Genomic DNA, 13,505 nt, shown 5'->3' on the forward strand with positions numbered 1-13,505 from the left:
CAAGTAAGCATTTTATGTTGTGTTCTAGAATGGTATCAAATTAAGTAAATTGGTGAATGACATTAAAAGTGCTTTAATTATAGCTGCATTAGTCAAAAGGTTTTGCCAATTCATGGTAAGATGATCCCACTATTAGTGTTTGCAGTTAAAATAATTAAGGATGCAATGATCAAACAAAGTAATAAATAAATGGTGATAATTTAAGTTAAGATGGTCTCTGAGGCCAACATAAACATGGGGAAGTGCCAGATAAGATTGAATCCACTTTGGAAGTCCTACGCTGATAATCAGACCTCCACCAACCAGCTACTAAAGTTATGTGCCAGCATTAATGGACCATATTTGTTTCTCCATTACTATATTACGTGAATAAAATTATTTTAAACAATAATATGCTATTTTTTAAAATCTTTGCTTTTGTACAGTATCCAATTTCAGTAATAATTTGCATACAGTTAAATTCAGTAAATGAAAATCACTTATGGTGCTCATATTTGTATATAGAATTATATAGTGCGAACAAATGTTTTACATTATCAATTTTTTTAAATGGTATTAACATTCTCAGACAAATATATATCAGTGAGAAAAACATTAACCAATACATTTGCATACTGAAACCAATATATATATAGACAAAAACAAATTAACTGCATTAATTTTCAATATATATAGCACCATTATCACAAATACAGTCAGGTTTTGATTTCCTTAAATCCATATTTGGACTGGTGAGTGTACCTGGGAAATGAAGAGATATATTTTAAACAAATATAAATGTCATATTTATATCTTGGATGAAGCTTAATAATATTTCAAATTGGTCTGAATCAGCCAGGAGTTTGGTCAGCATCAGCCGTAATCTTGGCCAAATCAGCTTGTAATCTGGACCAAATAAGCATTGTCAGAATCAGCCATGGTCTGAATCAGCCTCCTACCTTGATTGAGTGCAGTCAGTTGTAGAATGGCATGCTGTATTTTTGTGGTACTAAAGAAGAAACAAATTGCAAATAAAAGACATTAATTGACCTGCTTACGAAAATTGCCTTTCTTGTTTATTTATCATTTACCTCCAATCATATGTTTGGAGGCACTGGGTGGCAGAGTGGTCTAAGGCACTTGACTTGCAGATCAATGACATCTCACCTCTGTGCACATAAGTTTGAGTCTTGGGCTCAGTCAACGAGAATATGACAAAGCTTGCCAGTATCTTCCCATGGGATGGTGATTATTCTCAGGGTTTTCATCCATCAGATATACTGACCAATATGTATAGCCTCTTAAACCCACAACAATAACAACAATCAATCATGTATTTTGGGAAATATTGTAATTGGTGCTAGGTTTTAAATAATAAATACCCGAATGAATATACTGTGTCTACTGCCATATAAAACAATTAAGGTTATCATATTCTTGCAGCATATGATGAAGTTGCTGTACATGGGCCCAAATATGAAATGAATATGTCAGTACACTAAATAGTCATCCATAGCAGGAACATTAAAATTACAAATTTTAAAAGTATTACATATTTACACTTGTCACGAATCTTTACAATTGTATCATTTGTTCTCTGAAGAGGTAATGTAGACACCCAAGAACATTCTGTCCTCAGTACTTGAATTTTGAGTATAGCCAGTCCACCAGATTTTCCATTCCTTGCATTATTGAGCTGTTTGTAATTAATAAGCTCCCCTAGATTGGTAACTTTTGTACTGTTTCAGACTTTGATTCAAACACATTTCAATGGTGTTTTTCAAGAGGCACACTTTTCTGTTTACAATCCTTTGGTTCCCTCTTTGTTAAGTATGAGATTAATTGTCAAGTAGTTATTCATTACTTTTCTTGTAATGATTACACGAATTGCTGGCATAGTTTTATTTATGTGTTTGGTATATCTTTCTAAATATCAATAGATAGTTTTACATGATTGCAACATTACAGGATGATGTCAAGGTTTCAGTTCAAAGGCCCTTTTTGTCTATTTTTAGAAATGTCAATCAAATGGCTGTGCTTGCATGATTATAAACCATAATTAACTTAGCAACTTTATTCAGGTAAGGAGACATGTTTAGATAGGAGATAATGAAAAAGCAGACCTTTTTTCTGTTGATTAATTACTTAACATTTATTTCCAGAAAAGGAAGCATTGTTGAATGAATTTGTTGTTAGTTGAGATAAAATACTTCCTAATAATAAAACTATCATTATTAACTACTGTCAGATGGTCCAGTGATCTATTTAGAATGGTAATAGTCAATACTGTCAGATGGTCCAGTGATCTATTTAGAATGGTAATAGTCAATACTGCAAGATTAGTGAACCTGAAAAATAGGAGAAATGAGTATAGAGAGAATTAACTTTCATTACCCTTCATAACCTTCATTAAAATCTGACGAGCATGCTTTCTGCAAAAATCATTGTTTTTTATTTGTAATTTTGATGTGGAATTGTTCTAATTTTTCTGCAGACTGTTTCAGTCCGATGAAATTTTTCCAGATAACTGTGAAGTGGGACTTTATGAGTCAAGGTATTGATCTTATACAGAAGAAACCAGTCTGAAACACCCAGCCATGTCAAGGAGGTAAATATTTATATATAGATAATCTAAATGGAGTACATGATCATTGGATAGCAAAGTGCAGTTGGTTAAAATTAAGTGGAAATGTTCATATTATACAGAAATGTAAAACTACCAGGTCAAATAGAGAAAATCTCTCTCTTGTTACAGTGTGAGATGCCAAGGCATATATGCATGATGGGAGTGAACCTCCAGTCATGTACATCAGTCAACAACTCATTACATTGTTGGACTGTCTCTCTCTAAAGTGCTCAAATGGATGCAACCTGTGCAGATTGAAAGTTTGAGGTTTGACCATTTGTGACCCAAAAAGTTGTAGAGTTTGCTTATTTAAAATGTTTATTATATAGCGTAAATATGTCCATGATTTATTTTTGGCAGTGATCAACCGTTTATTTTTCCTGATGGAGAGGCTGTTATTTATTTTGAGAAAAAATATGATGACTATCAGATAGCAGGAGAATTTGTGTTTGTAGGTAAAAAAGAACTTGTTCAATCTCCATCACATTAAAAAAAATGCTATACATTATTCAAAAGAAAAGAAATATCCCTGCTGGAAAGCTTGCCCCCCCCCTCCCTTAAATGGTTGGTCCCTTACATTATCATAATGATAGTAGCATGAGGTTTGAAAATAATTAGTGTTTATGCTCCAGCAGCATGATATATGGTACATTTAAGCATTCTGAGGCCAGTCAGTGGTGACCCATGTTGTACTGCTGTCTTCTTACTTGGTTAATTGTAATTTTAAAGGCTTGGAAAAAATACACTTTTCTACTTATATTTACATATGGTTGGATAATAAGAATGAGTGGATTTTTCCTGAACAGATGACAATGAAGTTATAGTAACTTGTGGAGTCTGATGTTGTTCCAGAGGTGGACTATATTTGTGACAATATGTGTATGTGTATTAAAAAGCTACAAATAACTTAAAAGCATTTAATATCTTCATTTAAAAATAAGAACTAATTACTTAAAGGTTCTTCTTGTCTTAATAACTAACCCTGTTTCAAGTTAACATATAATAATATTAATAATAATAGCAAAACCATTCAGAAACATCATTTAAATTTTGGTGCATACATTGCTTGGTATTTAAAATAATTCTCTTTACATTTACTCCATATTCCCACTGCCATATAATATTCTTCTTATCTGTTATGATGTTGAATATTTGAGTCTTAGCAGCATAACAGGGGCACTGAGTGTCCGACTGGTCTAAAGCGCTCTCTGTTACGGATCATTGCCATCTCACTTCTGTCTGCGTGGGTTCGAGCCTCGAATTCAGCCAATGTGGGTATGTGAGAAAGCTTGCCAGTAGCTTCTTGTTGATCGGTGGTTCTTTCCGGGGTTTTCCCAGGTTCATTAATGCTGGCTGCCATGTATAGCCTATCGTGTGCTGAAAAATGACGTTAAATCCTACAACAACAACAACCAACATAACATTTTTGGGCATGAACTCTTGAACACTTTCCATGTTCGTCAAGTTGAATAACTTTTAGTTTTTCTTTTAAAGTATTAATTCTCCATTTATGTGATTACATGTTAAAGTTTTGTGATGATTTATTCCTATGTTGCTAATTGTTCAATGCTGCAATTTAATTATGCAAATGAAACTTTTGTAGAGTCGATGAAATGCCTTGTTTATAAAGGGATTGATACATGTACAGTCACGTGATTTTTTGTCTTTTTCTGGTACTCTGTTTTGTTCAAGGTTAATTTCTCTCTCTGTGTTAATCCACAATAACTATATTTAGCTTATGCTGCCCATGTTATGATCTTGACAATTATGTCCAGTCATAATCATCAAAGATATATAAAAAAGATCAACTGCTGTGTAAAGCCCATAATTCTATAACAACATTGTTGACACCATTTCCTGTAAACTTTGACATTCTGTTTGGATTAATATGAGCCCAAATGCTCTTTTTTAACCTTAGTGGTATGTGTACTTTAGCCAATACTTTCAGTAACAAAAACCTGACATTTGGTAACAGACATCAATAAATATAACTGGATTACATTCCATACTGTATGAACTAAATATTGGTTCTGGACACAAATTAAAAATGTGGCCACTTGTGAGGGGTAATTTTATTTTTTTGCACTAATATCCTGGCCGCTAGTCATGTTAGACGGGTGCTTTTGAACATAAACTCTTCGGTGACAAGGGATTCTGGTTATAAAGAGATGGGGGCCATTCTTGAAGGGGACCACTGAAGTAAAGCTTAATTTCATAAATCATATATTTTACACATAATATGTTCCCCCATACGTGTAAATTGCTTGATGTGTACTTATATTTGTCCAAATTCTATTGAGTAAATCATCCAGATTTCTTTACATTAAGTTGTATTTGTTTTTCAGAAATGCTTCTACCATAAAAGACATTGAGAATGGCATAAGAGTTACCTTTAAACATTCTGGTGTAAAATTTCAGTCCAGTATGGCCAAGCTATGGAAAGACAAACTTCTGTGTGATGTTGTGATAAAGGTATACATTTAGAAAGAAAATATAATGTACACATATTACATCAGCACTGTGTATTTAAATCTTAAATTTGTGTGATTACCAGTTTGTGCATCTGTAATCTCTCTCTCTCTCTCTCAGGATATTCATTTTGGGAATTGCACATAAATATCCAGTTTTGCAGTTTACAGGCAAATGTGTCACAGCTTGGTGATTATAAATACAATCTTTTATTATATACTTTAGTGTGAAATATGGAAAATAATTGGCAAAATAAGTTTCATATTGTTTTTCATTCCTTCATTTTCACATGTGAAAATAAAAGATTTCTCATCATGCCATGCAGCACTTGATTGTGTGTGCCACAAAAGTTATACTGGCAGCAAGAAAAGCAAGTACTTCATGACCTATAGAACAAATAGCAACAGCATCACCATCACATTTTAGACATGGAAATTAACTTTTGCTTAAGACGTTTGGATGGACACCTTTTGCATTTGTACTTCCTTGACAACAGTGATAAATTGACTGTGATGCATTACTGCATTGTGGTCAGATATGACCAGATAGTTAACAAATTGTCACATATTTAATTTACTGCAACAGATTAGGTTATCCTAATACCACCATTCTCAAGTCTCTGATACTTATAGTATCAACCTCTGAAAGGGAAGTGAACTTACGAAAAGAGTAGCTGTTGTGTTGTGCTGAAGAGCAAGTTTAATCATGTAAGCTTTGATTCCGAAGTAGGTTTGGTATATAATAAAAAGACAATTTTTTTCCTGCATAAATACCAGATGTATCTGATACCAAAAACAAGATATTTTTAACTCAGCCACTTTACATTTTTCATACCAATCAATGAAATAAATCAGGTATTAACGTGAAAACAAAATATCCTCTATGTATACAAGGAGAAACATGTTCTTTCATCAAAATGGATTGACACTAGCAAAGTGGAGAAAACTATTGACCAGATTTATATGTTGATAATATGAAAATACTTTTGCGTTCATAATATATTAAATAAAAATGTAGGAAAGACTCAGATTTCAAACTTACAGTGTGATTCATTGTTTGAAGAGTGTAATTCAGGAAGCAATCCACAATCAGCAAAGCACACAAAGCCCAGCAAAAATAAATTTCAAAACTCCAGGTTGATGGAATTTTACTTTCTTAAGCACAGCAGTAAAGGGAAACATTTAATTCATTGCACATACTTAATCAGTCATTCTGAAATACGTGATGTCCATCAAAATATAGTAGCACCATCTTTATGTAGTATATTCAACATGCTGAATAGAACATTCATATTCTCAATTCATTATCTTACCCTTGCTAAAATACTAACTATTAACTGCATTTCAGAAAGATTTTAGCCATGAAATAGATTGATTGAAATACTAATAATAAGCACACACTTGTGTTTGCATAGTTGATTGGTGTTGATGAAGCATTAACACTTGTACTGGACAGAGTTGTTTATTACTGCTGTATTACCTATAAAGATCACATTAAACTTTTTCCCACTTCCCCCAGTGAAATGGTCAGTCCCAAATGTGATATATATATATTCATTTTTCTGCTGTTGTTGTTGTAGGGTTTAACGCCATTTTTCAGCACAAGATAGGCTATACATGGTGGCCAGTATTAATGATGGAGAAAGAACCCAGGAATACCCCAGAAAGAACCACCGACCCAGCCCCTACACACACTCCTCTGCCTTTGCTGGGAACAGGGATACATCCCACAGGACATGCGTGATGCCAACATCGTCACTTTGTACAAAAACAAAGGAGACCGTAGCGACTGCAACAACTATCGGGGCATCTCCCTCCTCAGCATCGTCGGAAAGGCCTTCGCCCGTGTTGCCTTGGCACGCTTGCAGATCCTAGCCTCCCGCGTCTACCCAGAATCCCAGTGTGGATTTCGAGCCGGCAGGTCAACTGTAGACATGATCTTCTCACTACATCAGCTGCAAGAGAAGTGTCGCGAGCAGCGGATGCCCCTCTACATTGCCTTCATAGACCTGACGAAGGCGTTTGACATGGTTAGTCGGAGTGGACTCTTCAGACTCCTGCAGAAGATCGGCTGCCCCCCACGTCTGCTTGCTGTCATTATGTCGTTCCACGAGAACATGCACAGCACAGTGTGCTTCAATGGCGCAACATCTGAAGCATTCCCAGTCGTTAGCGGAGTCAAACAAGGCTGTGTCCTTGCACCGACGCTCTTTGCCATCTTCTTCTCCATGCTTCTCCAGTACGCATTCAAGGACTGCAGCGAGGGAGTGTACATCCATACCAAGGCTGACGGCAAGCTGTTCAACATCGCCCGTCTCCGTGCTAAGACTAAAGTCACAGAGGTACTCATCCGTGAATTGCTCTTTGCCGACGATGCAGCCTTGACATCACACACGGAAGATGGACTTCAGCAGCTGGTATGCTGCCTCTCCCATGCATGTAAGGAATTTGGACTGACCATCAGTTTGAAGAAAACAAATGTCATGGCACAGGACACAGACTCCCCTCCCTCTGTCTCCATCGATGGGTACAATTTGGAAGTTGTCGAGAACATCACATACCTCGGGTCTAACATCTCCAGCTCACTCTCCATTGATCCTGAGGTGGGTGGCAGGATTGCCAAGGCAGCAGCAGTGATGGCCAGACTTAATCAGAGAGTCTGGAACAACCCCAACCTCACAGAGAAGACCAAACTGCGTGTCTACCAAGCGTGCGTGCTCAGCTCACTTCTCTACAGCAGCGAAACATGGACCACCTATGCAAGACATGAGAGAAAACTCAACAGCTTCCACCTGAGATGTCTGCGACGCATTCTGCACATCCAGTGGCAGGACAAAGTACCCAACACAGAGGTTCTAGAACGCGCCAACATGAACAGCATGTTCTCCATACTCAGCGAGAGGCGTCTTCGCTGGCTCGGCCATGTCAAGAGAATGGACCCAGGTCGCATTCCCAAGGACCTGTTATATGGGGAGTTAGCAGAAGGTGCATGACCAACTGGACGACCACATCTGCGCTACAAAGATGTTTGCAAGAAGGATATGAAGACAGCAAACATCAATGTCAACAACTGGGAGAGCTGTGCAAACAACCGTTCCAGCTGGCGTCTAGCTGTCAGGCAGGGAGTTCAAAACGCAGAGGAAAAGAGAAGAATAAAGCAAGCTGAAAAGAGAACTAAAAAGAAGGATAAGCAAAAGCGTACTTTGGAGCTATGCCATCGCCTCTCGTAGACGGACGGATGCCAAGATTACCTATAAAGATCACATTAAACTTTTTCCCACTTCCCCCAGTGAAATGGTCAGTCCCAAATGTGATATATATATATTCATTTTTCTGCTGTTGTTGTTGTAGGGTTTAACACCATTTTTCAGCACAAGATAGGCTATACATGGTGGCCAGTATTAATGATGGAGAAAGAACCCAGGAATACCCCAGAAAGAACCACCGACCCATGAGAAGCTACTGGTAAGCTTTCTCACATACCCACATTGGCCAAACCCGAGACTCAAACCCAAGCAGACAGAGATGAGATGGCAGTGATCCATAATGTTGAGCACTTTAGACCACTTGACCACTTGGGGCCCCTCATTTTTCTGTATAGACAAGCATATCTCATGGCCAGACTGCATCATGGTGTTGGTATTTGACAATGCCAAGTCTACCAGATATTTTCTTTCTTTGTAAATGTATTAAATGCTTTGAAGAAAAACAGACAAGTTTATTTTTTTAATTCATATTTGAATTTCCAAACATTTTCTATAGGCTTATATGAAAAGATAGCGTATTGTAAAATAGATTTGATCACATTTTTTAAAATAGTGCTCACTGATCCCTTTTGGACCTCAAAACACTTTTCGAGTCTCAACCCACCCCCTCAACATTGGGAATATTGCATGTGATATATATACACACACACATACACATACACACATATACATAAAAGCATCATCAGATAGATGATGAAAGAATATGTTGTTACATTTTATTTTATGTTTCCAGGTAAGTGTAGCAGTGGTGGCCTAACTGGTTAGAGCATCCTCCTTGGATGTGGGAGGTCACTGGTTTGAACCCTGGCTGAGTCATTTCAAAGGCTTATAAAAATGTAAAGCGTTGCTTCCTTGCTTGGTGCTCAGCATTAAATAGGTTAGACTAAAGCACATCAGTCTGAAGCATGTGTCAATACATTCCATTGCAAAAGACTGGATTCCTTCCTTACCCATATAGACTGCTCTGGTGGCCTAGTGGTTAGAGCATCCGTCTCAGATGTGGTAGGTCGTGGGTTTGATCCCCAGCCGAGTCATACCAAAAAATTACAAAAATGGTACTAACAGCTACCTTGCTGGGTGCTCAACATTAAGAAGTTAGTGTTAGGACTGCTTATCTTGGTGTCAGGATAATGTGACTGGGTGGGACATGATGCTACACATCTGCAGCATGATGCCCCAGTGCTAGACATCACTATAAACTGCCACACTGCAGACATCATAGTGATGTGGCTAAAATTGTTGAAGCTGCATTAAATAATCCAAATCACACACACACACACACACACACACACACACACACACAAACACACACACACACACAGCAGTGGGAATCCTAGACTTATGGCATAAAACTTCTTAATTTCCAATCAAGAAGGTTCAGTCATTGCCTAATATGACATATGGGTATATCTCTGTCTAATGGCTTCAATATATATCTATACACCATGTCAAACTTATTATTTCAGGCTGCTGTACAAGATATTTTGCTAGCCATGCTTGTAAATAAAATAATTAGTTGGGAGGAATTTTTTTCAGGCTGGTGGTGTAGATATTGAAGCTCATCAGAATGTGCTGGCGACCCAGAGTGACTACTTCCATGCCATGTTCACGACAGAAATGGTTGAATCGAAGCAGAGGAAACCTTGTGTGAATCTCGGTGAATTTGACACAAGGGCAGTATCAGCTGTCGTTGACTTCATGTACACTGGCTGTTTCACAGGTTTAAATAGATACTGTACTCTCTTTGTATAGCACTGTCTACAGGAGCACAAATAATGACCTACATTATTGAGGAAACCTCAATACTTAAGAATGTTTAAATAGGGATATGTTGTAAAGCATTAAAACAAAGTATTTAATCATAATGAAGTGGTTTTTCAGAATAATTTTCATCATATATTTTGTGGCTGATATTGCCAAAGCTAGTCCGAGTTTCCTCTGACCCTTGCCACCCCATTTTTTATATTTGGACATATATGTTGGGTGTAGGGTCAGAGCACATTCCGTATCGAATAGTTGGAATTTGCCGACACCATTTGGTATCGGCATGGGGTAGCCGCTTACTAGCCAGACCAACAAACTTGAACGACCTTTCATCGAGATATACCTGCATGAAATCAATAGGAATATGATTTATTTTCTCAGAAATTGTGACCATAGCACTCGTTGTGTCTTTAATCCGCTGATACTCAAAACGAAAGTACCTTGTTGATAAAATTTGACCTGGATCTGGCCATTTGTATTCCTAGTCACATGACTACACAACTCTGGCAATTGACATCTCAATGACATCAGAGGTCATACAGTCATGTGATATCAACAATGGACCAATTCTAGTGGGGGCCCCGAGTGGCCGAGTGGTCTAAAGCGCTCTCCATTACGGATCACTGCCATCTCACCTCTGTCTGCGTAGGTTCAAGTCTCAGGCTCGGCTAATGTGGATATGTGAGAAAGCTTGCCAGTAGCTTCTTGTGGGTCGGTGGTTCTTTCTGGGGATTTCCCAGGTTCTTCCTCCACCATTAATACTGGCCGCCATGTATAGCCTATCGTGTGCTGAAAAATGGCATTAAACTCTAAAAACAACAACAACAACCAATTCTAGTGTTGCTGTAGGAAAACAAATCAAACATAAAAATAAAAGTCATGTAGTTTTTATAGAAAAATAAAAAAATAATAAACTTCTCAAAATATTTATTGTGAAAACAACGATGAAAATCTGTAAATGTTGCAGAAATTTGATGAAAACCTGATTCACTATGAAGAGCACGTGTCAGTGTGGTAGTCACATGACACCAACAAAAAAACACATCACTGGCACGTGTTCAGTACTTCTTGAAAATGGTTTTCTCCACCCTGCTGTGATATCGACAGGTTTCTGTTTGTTGTTCTCAGATCAAATATGTTGAGAATTAAGTGTGTATTATATTTATTTACAAACATTAAGTGACTTCTATATAATATGTCCAAATTCTATGTACAACAACTTGGGAAATTTGTTTATAGTTGATATGACGTGACTATATGACCTCTGATGTTATTGACATGTAGGTTCCGAGATTTGTATAGTCATGTGACTCGGAAAACAAATGGCCAGATCCAGGTCAAATTTCAGCAACGATGTACTTGCGTCTAGTCTGTCAGTGGATTAAAGACATGACAAATGCTATGCTCACGATTTTTGAGAAAATGAATCATATTCCTATCGATTTCATGCAGGTATATCTCGATGAAAGGTCGTTCAAGTGTGCTTTGTCGGCCAGAAAGTGGCTACCCCATGCTGACACCAAATGGTGTCGGCAAATTCCAACTTTTTGACAGGGAATGCGCTCTGACCTTACACCCCAACATAAATGTCCAAATATACAAAAATGGGGTGGCAAGAGTCAGAGGAAACTCGGACTATGCCAAAACATGTCTGGTAAAGAAAACAACATCTGTATTTTTACCATTTGTAAAGTAAATGTTAAAAATAAAATAAACTAATGGGGAATATTTCACATTCTATCTAACAGATAGTTCCTGAATGATGTGATCATCAGCCATATTTGTGGTATGCTGGTAGATTTACCACTGAGTTTATATGGTGTTTGGAAGTTGAAAAAATTTCATTGAATCTCAAGATATTGTTACAAAAAACATAATGCAACTCAGGCTTTCTGTTAGTAACTATATTTGTTATTGTTGCTGTGGGGTTTAATGCCATTTTTCAGCACAAGATAGGCTATACATGGCGGCCAGTATTAATGGTGGAGGAAGAACCCTGGAAAGAACCACCGATCCATGGAAGCTACTGGCAAGCTTTCTCACATACCCACATAGGCCAAACCTGAGACTCAAACCCACATAGACAGAGGTGAGATGGCAGTGATCCATAACGGTGAGTGCTTTAGACTACTTGGGGGCCCCAACTATATTTGTTATAAGCTGAATTTGCTTCACTGTACCTTATTCAGATGGTTAATTTTGGTGGTTGCATATAGGAGAAACTGCCAGGTTGCCCATCATTCAGGTAAAATGGTCAGAATATGACCTGCTAGTGACATTATTGGGAAGCATCTATTTAATGGAGCATTTTTAAAAGATTTTGCTTACTTATAATATATTTTCAGATCTCATTACAACAACTTTAAATTTGTTGTAATGGAGTATTTATGCTTCGAGAGGAAATTAATTGGAACACATGTGTTCAATGACAGATTGAATGTTATTAACAGACTGTTAAGCTACCCACTTTGATAGCAATTCCCTGATAACAAACATGAACATTTCCTTTAAAACTGTTTTCTTTACAGTGACAGTGCCATTCCACTGGATTGTACTTGAACTAGAAATGTGTCAGAAGACATTACAACAGCAAGCAATCAGTCTTCTGAAAAATGAAATGGAAATGTAGGACAGTGTGTCTGACATAAAATACATAATTATGTTATATTAGATACAAAGATTGGATTTGTATATATTTTAATCATTTTTTGTATATATGCTGGTCTGAAAGCAATAAGGCAAGGGAGGTAAATTATTCTTTTATATGTGTGCTGGGTTGAAAGTAATAAGACAAGGGAAATAAATTATTTAAATTAAAGGTATGATCTTTGCAATTAAAGATTTGTCACAACAACAAAATTGCTGGATACCAACCGTATTGTTTTAAAAGTTCACTATATCTTCATATATTTTTTCTCCTGTTTTAGTGACAAAGTGCACAGTTCAGGATTTGTTAATTCTGACAGACTTGTTGCAGATGCTGGAGTTGAAGGAGGTGTGTGCTAATTTTATGTCCAGTCAGTTGGATATCAGCAACTTTTTAGGTAAATTTGATTTGTCAAAGGAAAATTAGTTGATGCCATCAGATTGGGTATTTGCCCATGTGCAACCATAGCCTGGGTCACCCATCCACTTCATCTTTCACTGCTATGATATGGAAAGCCAAAACAGGACAAGAAGTGAAGCAGAAACAAGATGCACAAAAGTTTGAGGCATGAGGTGGTATTGTGAGTATTGACAAAGGAAATTTAAATTTAATAATGAAAACAAAGCACTTGAATTCAAATATTGAAGGTAAGCACAAAAATTATGTCAGTCAGGCAGAATGTTGTTAGATAAATTGAGCTGTGTTTCATTGCCTAACATTATTTTTAACATTATGCATATTATGATGACAACTCT

General features: G+C 37.0%; 1 protein-coding gene across 7 annotated transcripts in view; it reads left to right on the plus strand.

Moving 5' to 3' along the window:
• LOC149789042 (kelch-like protein 23) overlaps positions 1-13,505 on the plus strand; it is a 47,919-nt gene that overhangs the window by 8,187 nt on the left and 26,227 nt on the right. For 5 of the 7 annotated variants that reach the window (XM_089975219.1, XM_089975218.1, XM_089975223.1 and 2 more), the window contains exons 2-5: positions 2,474-2,587; positions 4,951-5,077; positions 9,876-10,059; positions 13,031-13,147. In XM_089975219.1, coding sequence (XP_089831345.1) covers positions 2,577-2,587; positions 4,951-5,077; positions 9,876-10,059; positions 13,031-13,147 — 439 coding nt within the window. In that variant the 5' untranslated portion in view covers positions 2,474-2,576. The remainder of the gene's footprint in view (positions 1-2,473; positions 2,588-4,950; positions 5,078-9,875; positions 10,060-13,030; positions 13,148-13,505) is intronic. The other 2 variants (XM_089975221.1, XM_089975222.1) reach the window with 1 other exon arrangement.

The sequence above is a fragment of the Sinohyriopsis cumingii genome, chromosome 11 (assembly GCF_028554795.1).
Source record: "Sinohyriopsis cumingii isolate HCF-2022 chromosome 11, ASM2855479v2, whole genome shotgun sequence".
Taxonomy (NCBI): domain Eukaryota; kingdom Metazoa; phylum Mollusca; class Bivalvia; order Unionida; family Unionidae; genus Sinohyriopsis; species Sinohyriopsis cumingii.